Here is a 19,680-nt window from a genome sequence, read left to right on the forward strand (position 1 = left end):
GTCCGCACAAGAGAACATTTAGGTGAGTTGGCTTTCTTCTGTGGAGATTTAATGATCAAATTATTTATTTATAAGAATAGATAAATGAAAACAGACAAATGAAATATTTACTCAGTGTAAAAATGATTTGCTTTATTGAACAGGAGGTTGCCGCCCACCTAAGTACCCCGTAAAATATCATGTGGGCCCAACAACAGTCTATGGTCTGGGCACTGTGCTGTACGAAATGGTGTACGGACTACAGCCTTATGATAGAATGATTTTCTGTATGAAAAATGACCTCACAGTATCCAGAGGTAAGAGAACAGTCACCAATAACACAAAGACAATAGGATTGTTAAACAGATGGCATTGTCATCCATTAGATTGGCACATACGTGACTAACCAGTGATCCTTTGAAAACTTTTGCAGAATGCCAGGATTTGATAAGCCGTATGATCCTACAAAGAGACCAACTTTAAAGGAGATCTTACAGGATGAAGGGTTTCACCAGAGACAATTCAGCCGTAGCTAAGGAGTCAGGTAGAGTATAAGTCAGGTATAAGAACAGATAAAATCTCTTACTTTAATGAACAGGAGGTTTTAATGTAGTGTTTTAGTTTGACCGTACTGCTTAGTGACTTGAAAAATAGTTAAAAAACTAACATTAAAAAGAATCGTGGATCGTGATCCTGTCTGAAAAAAAAAAAAAAAAAAAAACTCTACTACGGAAGCCCATTTCCACCACAAAAGAAAAGAAAAATCATGCTTTGGTAAATTGTAATTATGATAAAAAGTCAAAATTATGACTTTCTCTGCTTCCATACAAAGCAAAGAAAACTTGCAAAAACTTCCAAAAGAGGGGAGGTAAAAAAAGAGGAGCAAATTTAGTGCACACAAAAAAAGAGCATGCATGACATGCAAAAAATGACAAATTTAGTATACAAAAGGAGCAAGTTTATTGCACAAAATATTCAAGCAACCCTATACTGCTCCTCATAAATATAGTTCAGTTACTGGGTGGAGGGATTGGCTTAATAAAACATTAAAAATGTCCACATATTGAGTGACTTGTCTGGTTAATTTAAACGTGTGTATATACAGTATGTATATATGTATAAGGTGAACTGTGACTCACTGTCCATGTACGTTTGATCATGGCACACAAACATTTTATGCGAAGCCAAACACACCAAATGTGGGACAAAACGGTGTGGTGTTACACAGTTTGCACTGCGCTGAACTGTCATTGACCTGAGCCACACATCTAGAGCAAAATGCACACTTACAGAAATCAATCACTCTTTACTTAATTCATAACTGCTCCGCCGAAGATAACGTGTCTTTCCCTGCTGGAGATAAGGAAGATGCAGTTATTACATTTATTTCGCTTATTATACATGTAAACAGTAGTTGTTTGTGTGATATGCAATAAACAAGCAAGAGCTTGTTCTACAACTCTGAACTCTTACCAAATCTGATGGGTCGTCATGTGCTTGTCCGGTCCGACAACACGTCAATGGTCTTTTATCTGAATCTTTCATCAGGGTGGCACCAGGTCTCTTGCATCTTTACAGCTAACTCGCAAGATCCTCACATGGTTTCAGGGCTATCTAGTTTAATCAAGGGCAGTTCATCTCCCGGGTTTGGGCAATCAAGTGGCGGATGCTCTGTCCAGGGAGAATGGAGACTTCACCCGGATGTAGTACAGTTGGTTTGGCAACGTTATGGCAAGGCAAAGGATGACTTGTTTGTCTCAGAAATGACCATTAGCACTGGTGGTTTGCGAGAGCCTAGACTTTCAGCCTATTAGGACAGAATGTGTTAGCCCACGAGTGCCCGAGTAGGGCTAAATCTGGTATGCATTTCCTCTGTTTCCACTTCTTTGGGAGACATTACACTATTTTTTCCTATTTAAGCACAGGGTGCTTTTAGTGGCACTTCGATGGCCAGCCAGGCCATGGTTTAATCTCCTTCTGAGTCTGTTACATAGCGAACCATGGCAGCTTCCCATCAGACGGGACCTTCTTTCTCAGCTGCTCCATGATCACCCAGATCCAGCTCGTCTTCAGCTGCAGGTTTGGCCATTGGATCCAGTTCACGGTTAATGGATTGTGAACCAGCAGGAGTGAACACTATCGGCAACGCCAGGTCTCCTTCAACACGAAGGAGTGTTTAAGTGGTTATTCATGAATTTAAGTGGTTGTTCTTGAAAGTGTCATTTCTATTGACCATTGCTTCTGCTAAACGTGTTGGTGAACTTCATGCCCTGTCAGCGAGTGAACCTTGCTTACATTCTGGGGTTATTCTTCTGCCTAATCCGACTTTTATTGCTAAAGTTTTGTTACCGCAATTTGTGAATCAGTCTATTCATGGCTGCTTTTCAACCGCCTTTCTTTCACTCGGATACAGATGGGGTGTCCTGTTCAAGCTTTAAAATGCTATGTTAAATCTACTGCTTCTTTCAGACAGGAGGATCAGTTATTTGTCTCTTATGGTGAGGTATGTAAGAGTACGCCTTTGTCCAAACAAAGACTATCATGCTGGATTGTCGAGGTGATATAGTTGGCGTTTAATAACTGTCATCAACCCTTACCAGTGGGTGTTACTTCCGACTCTTCGTCTTGGGCTGCTTTACAGGGAGTTTCCTTGGCAGATCTGGAATTCACAGGACCACAGTTACATGCGTAAACGTTATCTGTTGATTTATCCATAAACTTAACCGGTTATGTTGTTTTCTGGAATACCCCCCCCGTATTGGAGAGTAGCTTTGTAATTTTCGTAAATGTAAGTCATTTCTTTATATTGATTTGCTTTGATAAAGTAATTTTTGCTTCATACTTTTTGTGCCCCACAACTATGCACTAAATATAATCAGACTGTTCGCATTTGTGGACGAAGTAAATTGAATGTAAATTCACAATATACCTTATCATCGACATCATTATTAAAAAACAAGTTTGAGTTGCATTTCAGTGTATTTAAATTATTTTTTTAATTAATTTGTATAACTTCAATCATAAAATAAATGGACAATGCTTTCATTTCTCTCCTTGCAAAAACACAATTCACGTCATTGTTACAAAATCTTAACTGTTTTACAGAATAAATCTGGTGAACAGTCTTGAACGATACCTCCATAATTTTTATTAGTAATACAAAAATGGCTGGTGATTTTGAAGGTCTCCTTCGAGTCGACTTCCTGCAGTTTATGGATTAATACATTATTTACTGACAATTTCATTTTTAGTATATTTTATGAAAAAGTATATTTAAAAAAAAAAAGAGATTTATGCGAGAGTTGACATGTGGAGAAGTCAATTAGAAGTCAATGCTAAACAGCAAATACTAGTATCACACATAAAATTGGCAGAGTTTTAAAGATGTGAGCAAAATGTATTTTAGTGTTTTGTGATGAGTAGAGCAGGAGTGTGATGCTCATGTAGTCAAGCTGCTAGATTGACTGGAAGTGTGCTGCTGTAAAAATAGCAATTTAGTTAGGCCGATTAAATTATGCATATTATATACATACATTTTTATTGTTATATACTATAGTATTTTATGATATTGATTAAATATTCATAATGAAAATCATGTTGTACTGCTGTAGTATAATAGTTATAGCTGTGCAAAAAAACATGTAAAACTATAATAAACATTTATTAAATATTGGTTCTTGTTATCAGATGCTTAAACAAAAAATGTCTACAAAATCTTTTTAAATGATGTTCTTTTGACTCTTAAAGAGACTTCCTGGAGAGTTTGTGTTAAAGACGACCCTCATTTGTTACATCAGGATGAGAGAGAACAGTACAAATTAAAATCAGTCCAGAAACTTTAGTGTATCTTCAGCTTCCCTTCAGCAGAAGTATGGCCACATCTTCTTGTTTTTTTCTTGTTCCTCTGTTATGTTCTTCTACCCACTTGGTCTCAGAATCCTCAGATTGAATTATTTGGTTGCCCTGGCCTGCTATTAGCCATATTTGTTTTTCTTCTCTCTTGTAGAAATGGCAGATCCAGATCACCTGTGCTATTTTGTCAAAGGGTGGAGAGCTCCCCTACAAAACTGTTTCTAAAGCTCAGCTTCTTTTCATGAGTACCTTTTATAGACTGGTCATTAGCTCTACTTTTTGCGAAACCATTCATATTCTGAAACCTCGTGTCGACAACATCAAAGAGGGAGGCGCCGTCTAAGAACATCCTGGCATTCTGAACAAATTTGAAGAGGAGAACTAGTTAGTTGTGCATTTTCTTTTTGGCCAAGTAACACAAAATGATGTTGACATGAAAACTGCTCCTAAAATATTTATTTTTTTAAAGTACCATCCTGCAAATTTTTGCTATACAAAGATGTCATGCATATGACCATAGTTTCTTATTGGAATGTATATCATATAATTGCACTCTATATAGGGATATTGTTCCACCATGGGATAGACTGGGGTGTAACCTCGGATGAGAACTCATGTTGCGAGTGGGTGAATATCCATTGACCGTCAATGACAGTGGTCTTCTACATCACACAGCAACATGTAGGCACCTTGGGGTCCACCACGAGCCTCCTCTGTACAGTTGTGCTCCTATTCATGTGGATAATAATGGTAATTAATAATTCTTATTAATTCACTATAGTAACAGACATGATGTACCTTTCATTTCACTAAGCTGAAGGAAGGCAATGCATCTTCAGAAAATGGAAATGGATTTCCATTTCCAAAAAATCCATTTCCATTTTTTGAAGATGCATTGCCTTCCTTGCCTACTTGGACAGATCACACTTGTGATTTAATATTTGTTTGTACTTTACTTGTGATTTAGTATGTGTTTGTACTTGTGATTCAGTATTTGTTTCAGCGTCGTGTACGCTGGTAACATTTTCTATTACAAAAAAGCCACCCCACTTTAGTTAAGACTGTGGTTGGATCCACTTCAGAATCAGAAAATGCTCATAAACTGACTTAATAAAACGTTTATTGTGTCATATGAATGAGGCAATAACTTCCTTACTGTAGGCTATTGGAGATCATGGAAAATGTTTTTTAACTCATGTTGGTCCAACTAGATTAGTGAAGACATAACACATATCATTTTTTAATTAGATGTTTAATTTGATTGAAAGACAAAACATCAAAGAACAACTCACAAAGTAGAACAGATGACTTTTTTCATTTTCTTAAAAATAAGACAACATATGATGAGAGGACAATCCTTCTCTTTGAGATGGCAAAAGAAGGAAACCAAAAGGCAAAGTAGAGGTGAAAAGGGCGAAGGTGTCAAGAGTTGACGTCACCTCTTACGTACTCCACTTTAAAATGCTCCGATTTGAATTTTCCCACTTCAAATCAACGTTTATACAATGTATACAACAGCCCACAGAAAGAGGAAAGGGAGAATATATAAGCAAGGAATAAAATTACATTTGTACAAAAATAGATTTTTTTCCCCCCTACAATGTTTTTATTTTATTTTTTAAAAAGGTCCCGTCTCTGTGACGACTGAAGCGGTGACTGGGTCAAAGTTTATCCTCGCTCATTTAAACGGGGAAAAAGTGGCTAAACAATGTTTTTTTTAGATCTTTTCATTCCAGACATTTGTTTGAGGTTTTGTGTGAACAAAAATTTATTCATCTGCCAAGGAGCTGGTGTATGATCCTTTCTTAGGGCTCTAAACTGCTGGTATCAGTCTAAAATTTTCTTCTTTTTTTTGTGTTATTCAAGGCTGAACACAAAAGCTTCAGCAATTAAAAAAAAACATTTCTAGTATCTGAGAATATAACAGTGCAATTAGGCCTGGTTTTAGTCAATTTAAGAAAAACGATAGGTTCCTTTACTAACATTGTCTGGAAACATTTAAAGAATGGATTTATATATTTTCATATTTAGAAATATACACACATTTACATATAGACAAAATATAGCTTTATGTTATAAAGCATGTATTAATTCTATCAAGGTTATCACTTCTGCATTACTCCATTTCCTACAAGAGAAAGTTTTTCATCTTGATGTCACAAACCTGCGTATGGCTTCAAGATACTGGTGATCCAAAATACTTATCCATTAAAAGGTCTGGTAAAGCCAATAAAATTCCTTTGCCACGCAATCAAAACAAGGTTAAGTAATCGTAGAGAGGCATCCTAATAAACAGCACTGACTGAAGTTGGTTGGGCTTCACTCCGTCTCGAGTGATCTAAAATCATGCTATTGCTGAGACCCTTGTAAGACTGCACTCAAACAAAAACAAACATTGATAATATCACGTAAAAGTGCCATTTTTTCCTCTGATTAAATACTTGTACAAAATTCAAGTAATGTTGCAGTGCTGCATCTCCACCACTAGGTGGAAGTCTCAGCTCTCCCATTGCCTCAGTATTCCCTACCAGTACTGCTCCACTCCTCCTGTCTATGCAAAACCCGAATATCTCTCGGCAAACTGCTGGAGACCCCAAATCTTGGTCCTGGCGGTCTAACCTTGTTCACATGTGGTCTTTCATTGCCAGAATTTGAAAAACAAACTCACTATGGACAGTCTTTGGGGAAAAATGCTAAATGCATAGTTTAGCAGCAGCAGCATACAGGAAAAAAAAGAGAGAAAATGCTAAAGACGGCAAATTACAGACCCCGAAAACAAATGAAACCTTTAAAAAAAAAGGCCCCGAAACCTCCATTCTCTCAAAACAACACAACATCTGAAACATGAGGTTAAGTGCTTAGAAACATCCTAATGATAACACACACTTGCAAGACTTGACTGCATGAGACGGCTGGTGCAAACGGCTGATGCAGGAGAGGATGGGCGACACAAAGGACTCAATATACCTTGATAAAAGTGACTGAAAGAGAGGTAACGGCACACGTTTTGAAAAATCATTTAAAAAAAAAATACAGGATACCAATACTGAATTGGTTGTAATAAACTGTACAAGTGTCGAACAAGTTCGGAAAATCACTTGAGGTGAATTAGTATACAGACAGACGAGACGCACAGTGGGACATGTGGGCGACTTCTAGGTGGCAGGATGTCCACTATAAGCGTCCTTTGTTTACCTTATTCACGTTTCGGCATCATGAGCTCTGACAACAGGCAGATTGGATTAAAAGCTCATGTTTCGAGTGCATAATGAAAAAGTGTGAATGATCATAATCCAAAACTCAAAGTGGCTCATTAGACTTAGAATCTACTCACAGCGACCTCGGGCATCCCTTCCTTTCTGATCCTGAAGTTACGTCCTTATCGTGTCTCCTACCCACCACTGATTACGCTGGGGGCGAGCTGGGAGAACCAACGCGGCCTGTGATTCCTCCCTTGGTTCCTTCGTTCAGAGCAACCTCACTTTTTAAATGACAGTAATTACAGGAACATTCTATCAGGAACAGCCCGCTTGAGGGAAAAATGGCAATTGCAGCAGGATTGTAATCGCAAAAACTCCCACCAGGGGCTGAAAACACAATGTTTGTGTTAGAAACCCGGATCATTACCCCGCATTGCCATCATTATCATCTCCCATAAGTCTTCATGCGCCCAGACACGGCAGCCCAGCCTCAATCCCGAATGCAAGACTGCTAAAGTCGACCCATCCATCAGCCACATGAGGCTGATTACAGCCATGGATCCCTCCCATAGGACCCATTATATCCCAACATACACGATCCTGCGCAAGACATTCCTGCAATTACTGCATCTCCATCAAATATATTCGTTTTTTTTTTCATATTTATCCATTGAAGGATAGTTTGATACACCTGTGTCCAGTATTGTCTATGGGCTTCAAGTCCATTGTCATCTTTTTTTTTCTTATGCATAATATATATATATATATATATTTATATCTTTATACAAAGTATAAAACAGACCCATGGACTCCATGACTGTGTATTGGAAACGCTGAGTTGAGCGGCGGTTCTGAAAGTCCGTCTGCTCTGGCAAATGGTGTCACGTGTTCCGCTTCTTCAGGGCCTTTGGGGTGGTAGACCCTTGTTGCCCCCAGCGACAGGAGGGCGTTATGTCATTGTCATTTGGTGGGGCGCCTCTAGCATCTCCATGAGGAAGGTGTCGATGGGTGTGTCCCCTATGAGCTTGAAGAAGAACAGATGCTCCAAACACTTCAGTCCAATAGAACGCAGGGCAGGGAGCCGCAGCAACAGCTTAGCAAACCTGCACACAAAATATAAGACAGATATACAATACTGATATATCTTTTTTTTATCTGTCCTTGATACGGCTGACAACCAGTTAACCTTTGAAGTTGGACAAGACCTGAGAAGTATGAAGCTATGAAACTTTAGTGCCTTTTCTCTACAAATTTAAATCAATCAAAATGTTGCATCATAATAAAATATTTTCTTTTTATTAATAAATGTAACATTCAAGTTTTTTTTTATTATAAATATGCTACTTGTGATGCCATTCTGCATCCAGGTCTTCACTGCAAGTGGTTCTTGTACCTTCCAGGTTGTTCAGGGTACTTCTGTTTGCAGTAGGCTTCCAGAGAGGCATAGACCTTCTCTCTCAGCGCCTCCACCTCACCAGGGTTCGACAGGCCTTTGGAGTCTGAAATAGTAGAGGATGTATAACAAAGTTATGTTTTGGAGTAGGAATTGAACAATCCTGCTCCGCCACACCCTCAAAGAGAATGGTGTTCTAACGGAGCAATGCAGCCGCTCAAGACCGTTAATGGAACCAAACGAATTTCTTCAAAATACTGAACTGTTCTAAATAAGAAACGGGTCCGTTCTGGATTCCCAACACTAATCCTCCCTCAACTCAATCTGGTACTCTGGAAGAGGCTTCTGAGAGCCTCTAATTGGGAAAATAAGAGCTGTCTCTTTTCCCCCTCTCTATAAAGTGAAGGGAACAGAGGAGAGGTCTGTCCTCGGAGAATGAGCAATGCGCTCAGTGAATGAGAGATGCTTTAGCGTACGTGATTTGGGGGAGGGGCTATGTTTACTATGGGATACAAAGGCCACTGTTAAGAACATTGGACAGATATAGTTGAGAGTGAGAGGAAACTGAGCAGTAAGAGAGGGAACGGGTTCAGGAAACATCACAGGCTGTACACTTCATAGCAATTTCAAGAACTTAAACTACAGAAACAATTTTTTGACCTGTAGTGTCAGAAAAAGGAATATAAAGTAGCACCTGGGTTGAAAAGGACGATGGCTCGAAGGCACCCTAGCTCTGTTTTATCCATCTGCATGTCTCTCATCTTTGACACCAACTCTGTCAGCACCCTGAATATAAGAGAAAACACACAGGTTAAGACTGAAAAACAGCTGCCGAGAAATGAGACTCACGCGGCAGATATCATTCCATTACTGCTTTAGCGGGCAGCAGCTCTTAAATATAAATATCGCCTCAATAAAGATGTCTAAATTGGCATGACTTCCTCTGATCCAGAGAGTGACGTCTCCTCTGTCGATCTTGGCCTTTGCGTGACCGGGTGACGGAACACACACTGGTGCGATGCAACCTCGTTCCCACTCTTAACACACTGTAATTGAATTGGCCTCCTGGAACAATGAGCGGAGGGGTGGGGAACTTCAGCACAGTGTTTAAGTCGACCATCCACTTCATTTGTGCCATGGCTGTCACTTGCAGAGGACCTGATAAAGAAACATTATCAGCGCCGCGCATCTTAATGCGAGCGGCATTAACATCGAGATCCATTCTTCCAGAGGACTCGAGTGTATTCTAATGGCTAAAGCAGCCTCTGGGCGGTGAGAGGCGAGTGGAGTCTTCAACCACGGTCAGGTGACACAGCTGCAGGGGATGTCAATGTTCCAATTACCATTAATACAGTCGTGATTAGTATTTCTGTTTTTAAGATAAATTTCCTTAAACAGAAACGTGTAGGATTGTTTTCTGTGAATATCTGTTTCAAACATAAACATGTTAGATTTATATTTAGATGTATAATACTAAATGGTAATTATATATATTTGCCTTTAGTTTTTACTTTTTACCATTGCTATTCTTTATTCATTTCTATCTAAAGCTACTTCATTATTGGGAATGCTGAACAATGCATTTCACTTGCTATGTTTTCAACCAAAGTTGCAAAATTACTTGTGCGTAAAATTGGAATATCGCATGAAACATTTGCGAATTAAGCACCGTTTTTGTCCCATGTGTTCAAGAGAACAAAGTTGTTACTTCCTGGAAAATTGGCACAAAATATTTGTAATAAAAATGAAAGATGCTGCAATCAGGGAATCCACTGTGGCTCTTTTTTCCTACATCAAATGACTTGTGTTGCAGACGTGCAGGCAAAACCCAATAAACGCTTTAATGTTATCTGGCGTTCGGATTCCTGGTGTTTGGACATGCAATCATGTGAGACGCTTCTGGGAGGGAATTAAACCAAATCAATTTGATGACAGACTTTGGCTCAGGCATTTCAGAATGATCAAACCAACATTAAAAATGATGTGCAATGAAACTGATCCACTGGTTAAGTCCAGTTTTATCAGATAAAAAATTATCCGCCTTAATTGAGCGCACAAGTCTTTATGTGCATTTTTAGAATTTATGCGCATCTTGGCGTTCCATCTAGTGTTTTTTTTTAATGCAATATCCTAAATTCGCATAAACATAGGTGGATGGAAACATGCTGTTGTCAACAAGCGGCGCTGCTGCGTTGTTGTACACTTGACAACTAAACTTTGTACTCCGTAACACCACGGCCCTCTTCAAACCTTATCTGGGTTTAGATCTGGCCAAACAAAAAAGCTGGTAGCACAGCATTGTTCAGGTTTGTTTGGGAGAAGATACAGTGTAAAGCCCTTGGCGACACTGGGTGTATCTGCCATATTTTTTGATTTCATCATAAATGACACACAAATGGATTTCCTTTAACATTTTCTGTCTGAGCACTCAACCATTTCTGCATGACCTCTGTTTCCAGCGCGGCTGCATATTTAATGAATATCGATGTAAATCCATAGAAAGCTCCACTGGCAGAAATGTCAAGGTTCCTCCTCTGTCCTCGTCATGAACATTTCCAGTGTGACCATCTCTTTGTGCCGTTATGCATGTATACGTTCCATATTGTTAAAGCCTCAAAATATATTACCAAAAATAAAATATTATATGTTTCATTCAATTTCAAATGTTACATATATTTCTTCATAAAAAGTATATAAACACACACACACACACACACACATATATATATATATATATATATAAACATACATTTTGAAATTGAATGAAAAATGATGTTGTTCTTTTAATATAGTATATACACAGTTTACATATATTTCGTAATGAAAAATATGTAAAAAACAGCCACACACAAATGTCTAAAAAAAAAAAAAAATCCAAAAACATTGTACTATATTTTTATTTATTCTTAACCCTTACCAGGTTTTGATCGTTTGGTCAAATCATCCATGAATTTTCAGTGGACCAAAATTAGAAGTATCATTCGAACCTGTCAAATATGGCTCCTACTCCGGCACTGTGGGCGCTGTTCCGGTGCACGTGTAATCCCGTGGCCAACAGTATCCCATCCTTCACTGTTATCGAACGATGTGAAAATGACGCAATGAGGAGCTCATTCCATCCTGAGAGAGACAGGCGAAATCATGATAAAACATTCCACACCATGAGAGTGAATTAAGCAAGTATCGGAGTGACAGGGCTCCTTTAACTAGTCTGCCTAGCAACTACCCCACTCCCCTCATTTCCCCAGAGTTGAGCTTGGGAAAAACTGAGATGCTTTCATCTGTGAGACAGCAGAACTAAAGGGGTTATTTATAGAAAACCTGAGAGCTCAGAGCGAGAATGAGAGAAGACCCTCTCAACATGTTCTTCAGCTTGTTCTGCGTAGATAAGTATGACTAGCTAATAGAACGGGCCATAAAAGAAATTAAAAGCAAAGCAGTTTGTTGAACGGTGGTCTACAGAGCATCTATGTGTTCAACTCATACTTTGTCAACTTCTTAGAAACATAGAAACTTTCCCCCTTTTCAATATTTTACATTCGTTTTAGTGCTTCTCTTCAGCCTTGCACCCCAACAATCATGACACGTTTTGCTCTCCCCACCACATAAATGGACTTCATATGAACTTCAAAACCAGACAGCATTTTTGAGGATTAAAGGTATGTTCAGCATCTAGAGTCTTGTCCAAGTAGGCAGAATTCTACAGTGTTGTCTATGTAGGCAGCACACTAGGTTTTAAGACATACTGTATAGTTTATTAACAAGTAATTTGAATGGTGCTCAAGACACTTAATGGTGGATGTCATTGATTAGATTGCAATTTCAGGCAATTTTAGACCTTTAAAAATGCATTTAAAACCTAGCATGCTGTCTAAGCAGGCAGAGTGCTACAATGTAGTCTAGATAGACACCAAACTAGGTTATGAAACACACCTGTAGTATCTGCATAACTTTCAATTCAACACTCCTAATTCAGTATTTTACATTTTAATGAACTGGTCCTGTTTCTAGCCGAGAAAGCCGTTCCTTATGTGTGCTTCGGTCAGTTTGTGCTCTTAAATTCACCTGCTCGTAGAAGAATGACCTGGTCGTCCAGCGGGAGCTCAGAAAAATGCGGAATCCTCTTGGCCCACTCCACTAGAGTGAAGAGCTGCTTGTCTGCGGCCTGACAGATGTTTGTGACTGGATCGTTGGGCTGTTGGAGGACACAAGAACACAAGTGTCATACTAAATGTCTAGACACGTGTTTGATTTCACACACCGTTGTGTTTAAAAATGTATCAGAATGCAATTCAAGTACACATTGTATTTTCTTAGTGTTAACACAAGGGGCGCTATAGTGAGCATTAGCTTAACCTGCCATCGTCTTCAGTCAGTTTTCTCTTTCAGGTCAACTACTGTCATGCTGGGGCATGGTTAAAGTTACTTGAACTGTTGACATGTTTATAGCTAGCTATCTGTTTAACGGCACAGATATTTCAGGGTTACTTTATCACCCTCTTGAATACTTCTGCTCTCCTCAGCCTCACACATGGGGACTAATCCGCTTGGAGCAGAAGTGAACAGGAAGGCAAAACAAACAGTGCTTTTGCCCCGGCCTGCGCAGGAAATACCTGCCGAGAGCTGGTGCTAAAAAATGACTCTCTTTCTAATCGGGCGTTTCCTGCAGGAAGCTCCCTGGAACTAAATTCACTCTGACATATTTGGCCATTTCCAAACATTTATAGAATACCGCTAAACTAATAAAAGGACCCAGAGAAGGACACGTAATTAACTGTCAAACAAAGGGTTGTGGTTTAAAAAAATTAAAAAATGTATGCATTGTTCTTGAAAATGCCATTGTGCAGGACGTCACACGAGGGAGTTTGTGTACGGCAAGTAGCCTTTAATGCCTCCTGCAGATTTGAGTCTATTAGCACGTCTCGATGCGGAACGCTCCGGCTCTATCAAAGAGAGGGAACAAATGAGAGATATGAAAAATGGCATAGATGATTCCAGCTTCACGTTGCGTGAAGCCAAGGGAGGGATAGATACGCTGCTTTGTTTTATAAGATGAAAGAGTGAGTCAACGGCGTGCGGGAGAGAGGGAATGAGCGCAGAAGAGAGAGGAAAGCAGCAGGAGAGGGTTTTCTGTAAGGACGAGAACAAATAGACATTGAGTACCGTTTCTCAACTCAAGTGTCAAAAGGAAAGGCATTAGAAAACATCAACAGGACATTGCAATGGGTGAAAGGACAAATAGTTTTTTAAGAAAACAAACAGAGGGGGAGAAGAATTATATCAATATTTATCAAAATTATTGGTGGGAGGGTGTGTGTGCATTCCTGGAAAATCCTGACCTCACTTTTGGCAGCCTGCTAGATTCACTCGGTGCATTGCAGGAAGTTTATTAATAGGTTCGACACAATGACACCACAATTATGAGTCAAGAGTTTTTGAAAGGGTCAATATATCAGTCGCAGTCACTCAAACAGCCTCATCTAACGGTCCATAAAGTGAAAAATCACTCAGTTAAGAAAAGACACAAAAACATGTTGGGTTCTTGTTTCATGGGGACTTTCCATTAACATTTTTATACTGTACAAACTGTATATTCTATCCCTCAACCCTAACCCTAAATTTGAACCTTTCAAAACACATCACTTAGTATGATTTATATGCTGTTTTCTCCATAGATATTGCCATTTTATCCCCATAACGTAGGGTTTACATTAATGTTTGACCCTTCTCAGACCAGGCCTGAACAAGCTTGAAGTGTTTCAGGTGCGATGCCTGCGACAGATACTGCGAGAATCACTTCGCAATTGTATCCAGAATATAGTCATCCGTCAGCGATGCGAGCAGCAACCGACGATAGAGGAACAGATACAGCAACGGCGGTTGCGATGGTTTGGCCATGTCTGCAGAATGACCGATAACAGATTACCAAAACTCTAAAATCATTGTATTTGCAAATGCCTTTTTTTGTTAATTGTGTATCTAATAAAATGTCCAAATACTTGATGAGACCACTTTGTGGCCATTATTAGATGAGATCTCCACAGTTTGAATTTGGGAAATGACTGATGACAGATAAACAGAGGGCTCTTCCGTGATTTACGAATCAGAACACGGGAACTCCCAGGAGAACTTGTCAAAGAGTTCAATGTTTCCCCTCTATGGTATTTAAGTGGCTGTTTAAAACTCGCACTGACAACAGCAGCAGATCAAAGGCAGAAGTTGGAGATGGCAAACTGTTAACCAGATGCAAAGCCATCTCTCAGAACACAGATGCAGATTATGAATATTTCTGTGGCTGATCAGGGACATGCAGACGATCCACCTTGGTGCAAGAGTTTCTGCTATGTTCTTTAACACATACATAAACAAACAGATAATGAATTCACAAAGCAACAATATAAAGGAAAGCGAAGTGGTGAAGAGAACCTCTGACGCTCCTCAAAAGAATACATCTCCCAGAGTTCTTGTTAAACACGGTAATACTCATGAATGATGAATAGCCATCTTAGCTGTTTACACTGACCTTGTTTCTTCACTCAAAACAATAAAAAATGACCAAGAAAATGTGCAGTAAGCGATTTCTGAGAAACACTGTTGATATTTGAAATCAACCCAAACATTAATCTCCCACATTAATTAAATAATTAATTAAAATTAACTAAATATAAATGTGATAAATAAAAAGAATCTGTACATCAATAATGATTATTTTAATGGCCTCTAATGACAATGCAAGCTTCATAAAGTGTGCAAATACAATACTATGGTACTATAGGTCAGGCTTAAAATGCAGCACTCCATTTTTAAGCAATATGTAACTAGGTGTGGTTCATCTCCCCATCCTGAGAGGTTGATCTAGATAAAAATGTATCCAAGTAACAGAAAATAAGTGGTTGATGGAAGAGGTAAAATCCACCATGAATGATTTCTATAGTGTGAATAAAGCCAGCCATATGATTTGCTTGAGACTCGGCAGCGCGGGGCGAACGCTAGCCCCAGGGCGTGAATGATGATGACTTTTTAAGATTCGAGGAGACGCTTTGATAACATTCTCTTCATGACCATCACAAAACAACGGCTGTTTTTGTTTCCGCTGAATGGAAAGCATTTCGGCCTGCATTATTCACAGCGGATCCTGGTTCCGGGCTCTAGCAGAAACACCACGCTTGCATATCGCACTATGAAATTTTTATCACTTGAGGAGGAGAGATGAGAGACGGTTGAATTTTTCATTATCTGCTTAAACTATATTATTGTTGGGTGACAAAAGAGATGAAAAAAGGCAGTCTGGATTTACAGCTGTGCAAGACGAGCGAGACGTCTGCGAGCTCACGTGACATATCTGTCTCAAAAACACTTCCTGTGACTAGAGATGCACACATACATCAATACAATACTGGTTACTGGCCAATTACAGGTTATTAAATATATCTATAGGTCTATGTGTGTGTGTGTGTGTGTGTGTGTGTGTATGTACATTTATATATGGAAATAATTATTGGCTCATCAGTATCGGACTGAATTTTCCAATTCAAATCAATATTTAAACAGACATTGAATAACCTGCCAGGGTTATCAGCAAAAATCTGTTGTTAATTTTACCTGATGTCTTTTTACTAAATGTTAGAATGGAAAATGAAATGAAAAATGAAATGAAAAAATGAAATGAAAAAAGTAAAAAAAAGAGAAGTGAAAAACGAGCAAGCGTGTTCTCCTCTAAAGGCAGCCCTACCCTGCCTAACTGGAGGCATGTTACTAACGCCTGTTTAACTCCTGTTCTAGGTCACCATGAGATAAACACACTTCATTCAGCTTGGCCAAACCCCAACCATTAAGCAGCAGTGGTGGCCCATTCATGAGCTGCACTCCCAGGCCGAGGTCCTCTGATTAATTAGTGCACGGGGCAGTGGATTCCAAAAGAGCACAGTCAGGAGGGGAGCTCCAGGGACAGCGGGAGACCATAACTCTGACAGCCGGCCAAGAGAACATATTCCAGTAAAGTGTCTCCCTGTGTCTCCCTCCAACTCTGAACTGCTACATTACATTATTATTATTATTATTATTATTATTATTACTACTAAAATCCTGTTCTAAACCATCATCTACAGCCAGCAGGATGAGTTAGACTGAGCTGAGTTTAGCTGAGAGTTTTGGCGTGTTTATCTCTGCCTGGCAGCTTAACGAATGTAAAAACTGATATTCATGACATCTCCGGATGGGGCCCAATCTTTGCATTTTAAATTTAACGAGGAGGTACTAGATTGGCTTCACAGAAAAAAACATAATTGAGGGCATGGGACAAACAAAATACCCCATGGTTATTATTAAACTAGTAAAATAAAATAAAATAAAATGATTACTTAAAACTACAACTGTATATAAATCACAAACCAAATAGAAAAATGTCCCTAGAATATAAAAAATTTCTTCTGAAACTCAAAAGGTGAAATGTAAAATATAATGACTAGTTTAATCGCAAAGCTAAATATAATTATCGCAAAACAATAATAAAAAAAAATACTGAAAAACAACAATAACCTTGGTTCACCCCTGCACTCACAAAACGAGCCCTCTACTGGAGATACAGTGTAATGAACCAAACAAAGACAGTGAATCAGTGACTGAGTGCTTTCTAATGTAAAGCCTGGCAGCTTCTCCCACATGACAGGCCTTATGTTCTCCCTCGTCTCGCTACCTTTCCCCAAACGTCGGTCCTCTGTTCCCACACATCTTCATCTTCCCGAAATAACCCCCCATTTACTCACATAACAGCTTCCAGAACATTTGCGCTTCGGTACAGAGCAGTCCCAAAAGACGCACTCAACCGCCCAAACTCTCTCTCTCTCTTTCTCTATCCTCCTCCTGTTCTACCACTCTTCCTGTGCGAAAAAACTCTCCTCAGAGGCTGACGGAAGGCTGAAAGCTCCCAGGGACTGTCAGAGTATTTCATTATTCAAACAATGCTGGAAAGTGGAGCCAATGATCACTTTAGCGGTGCTGATTTGTCATGGTGACTAGACGAGGGAGGGAGACTTCACAGCACACAGGTAAATTCAACAACTTTATCTTGCTCTGCTTCTCTCAGGGAATTACCAACCAAAACTCCATTAAAACAGATTAAGAAGTTGGATGCGTATCCTAGTGGTTAACGTACGTACTTTAGCAAAAAAAAAAAAGTTAGAGTCATAGCCTAGCGGTTAGTTCACATTTCAACACTTTGAGCTGCAAAAAGTTTGATAGACAATTTGTGATAGACATTAAAGTGATAGACAATTTAGAAGTAAGCTATTTTCTTGTCAATGTGTGAGACTTCCAATTAATTAACTGCTATGCATAAATATCAAAAGTGCAGTAAACGCTAAAACTATATGAGCTACAAACCAGTGTTTATAATTATGACAATACATTAAAATATGATAAGAAACACCAGTCTGCAATATCAAGTAGCATAACAAGCTGTTTTGTATAGCTAAAAATAACTGGAAGAAGATGGCACCGGAGTTACAAATGACTATGCCCGCTCTTACATAAAAAATGAGGTGAATAGACATTTTGAAGAAAAAAACAAACAACAAAATCAAGAAGTCAAATTCATATTTAACTGTTTATTTTGTGCTTTCTATTGGCCGTGACAAAATATGAGTGGTGAAAGGCGGAGAGAGAGTTTGTAACCATAACTCTAAAAAAGCGTGCAAAAAGAATGTACTGTTGATCGGCACTTGCAGACTGGGTGTCTATCACCTTTTTTTATAGAATACAAAAAAACTGACACATTGATGTCACATCAGTGAGCTTACTTTGTGTGAATGCAGGTAGTGTGTAGTGTTTTCGTCTGTCAAGGTGCAATACTGCCACCTACTATGTTGGAGTGTCAACAGCTGGATTATTTATGATATTATTTTATGTGTAGTATTAACATGATATCAATATATATATTTTTTAATAGCATATTATTATCAATAGTTAGTGCAAATGATCTGACTCATTCAAGTGAAAAAAAAAAAAAAAAAAAAAAAAGGTTGTTCAAATTTTGGCTCATCATCCCCTCCAAATAATTTCCCGGCCTACTTCCACTATACCTTTCAAAACAATGGCCAAAAAAGCCAGAATATATAGAATATAGAGGAAATATGAGACTGTAAACTTCATCAGTCAATGTAAGTCAAACCGAAACAAAGCTAATAAGCAAAGAGTGTACTCTATCATTGATTTGTAATTCAACAGGGGACAGGTGAAAAAACAGCATTACAACAAAGAGAAAGAGCAGAACTGATAGGTGAACTGCAATGAGCAGTTTTCAAGCAATGCTTCACACTGCAGTAATTGGAGAAAACAGTCTTTCTTTGGAGACGTGCACTATGACGTCACGTATGTCCAAACACGGCTATCAACAAGCTAAAATCACTTACATTACACCAAAACAAGCAGAGAAGAGCCGTCGTACAGGCAACACAGCATATGGCTCAAGACATCTTAGCTCTGGGGTTTCTTCATTGTCTCAAGTTGTTCTTGTAAATAGGCCCACGCTAAAATCTGCCCCCACAGATTTACATAGAACTGGAGCATTCCATGTTCTTTATATCATTCTGCTCTATTTGATTAGCCTATTAGATATGCTTTTGCTACTCTTTATTGACAAAACAAAAGTGAAAAGAAAAAGGTTTAGACTAGTTTGTTGCAAAGCTCCAACAACATGCAAAATGATTCTTCAATGTACCTCAAGTGTCTTAAGTATAGAGGGGGTTCTAAATGTTATCATGGTGGATAGAAAACCTGAGGCTATTCCATTCCTAAGGCTTTCCAGTGCACAAAGAGGAAGTGATGTCACTTACTGAATCTGAAGGTATAGGTACATTGGTCTCAATGTAAGTCTCTGTTTTGGGCTCCACGGCAAGCTCTGCTTCCAGGATCTTCTCCACGGGCATGTCTTCATTCACGCTGCTGGTCGACTCCACCTCGTTCTCGTTGCGTTCCTTTGCTCGCTGGCGCTCCTCCTGGACGGCTGTATGTAACAATACTAGTCACGGTCACTACAGTTAGTCTAATCAAGAAGTCAACACATACACACTCACATCAGGCTGGTACTCTAATAAACTACATCTCAGGTTTTAATAATTTTTGACCCCCAAATTTGATGGACTCCCAATAAAAAATAAAAAATAAAAAAATAAAAATATATATATACATACATATGTGTGTATATATATATATATATATACACATATGTGTATATATATATATATATATATATATATA

General features: G+C 38.8%; 1 protein-coding gene and 1 long non-coding RNA gene across 4 annotated transcripts in view; one reads left to right on the forward strand and one right to left on the reverse strand.

The window, feature by feature from the left end:
- Positions 1-5,064: 5,064 nt before the first annotated feature.
- rxraa (retinoid X receptor, alpha a) overlaps positions 5,065-19,680 on the reverse strand; it is a 113,574-nt gene continuing 98,958 nt past the window's right edge. For 2 of the 3 annotated variants that reach the window (XM_084137480.1, XM_084137481.1), the window contains 6 exons: positions 19,257-19,426; positions 12,490-12,619; positions 11,412-11,544; positions 9,119-9,210; positions 8,425-8,530; positions 5,065-8,134 (listed from right to left, as the gene is read on the reverse strand). In XM_084137480.1, the coding sequence (XP_083993606.1) occupies positions 7,981-8,134; positions 8,425-8,530; positions 9,119-9,210; positions 11,412-11,544; positions 12,490-12,619; positions 19,257-19,426 (785 nt within the window). In that variant the 3' untranslated portion in view covers positions 5,065-7,980. Of the gene's footprint in view, positions 8,135-8,424; positions 8,531-9,118; positions 9,211-11,411; positions 11,545-12,489; positions 12,620-19,256; positions 19,442-19,680 lie in introns of all 3 variants that reach the window. The other variant, XM_084137479.1, reaches the window with a different exon arrangement.
- The window catches only part of LOC311097647, a 5,590-nt gene continuing 2,456 nt past the window's right edge, over positions 16,547-19,680 (forward strand). Inside the window, exon 1 of the long non-coding RNA XR_014609288.1 lies at positions 16,547-17,471. This is a non-coding gene — a long non-coding RNA (uncharacterized lncRNA). The remainder of the gene's footprint in view (positions 17,472-19,680) is intronic.

Source organism: Abramis brama, assembly GCF_963993115.1.
Source record: "Abramis brama genome assembly, chromosome: 15".
Lineage (NCBI taxonomy): Eukaryota > Metazoa > Chordata > Actinopteri > Cypriniformes > Leuciscidae > Abramis > Abramis brama.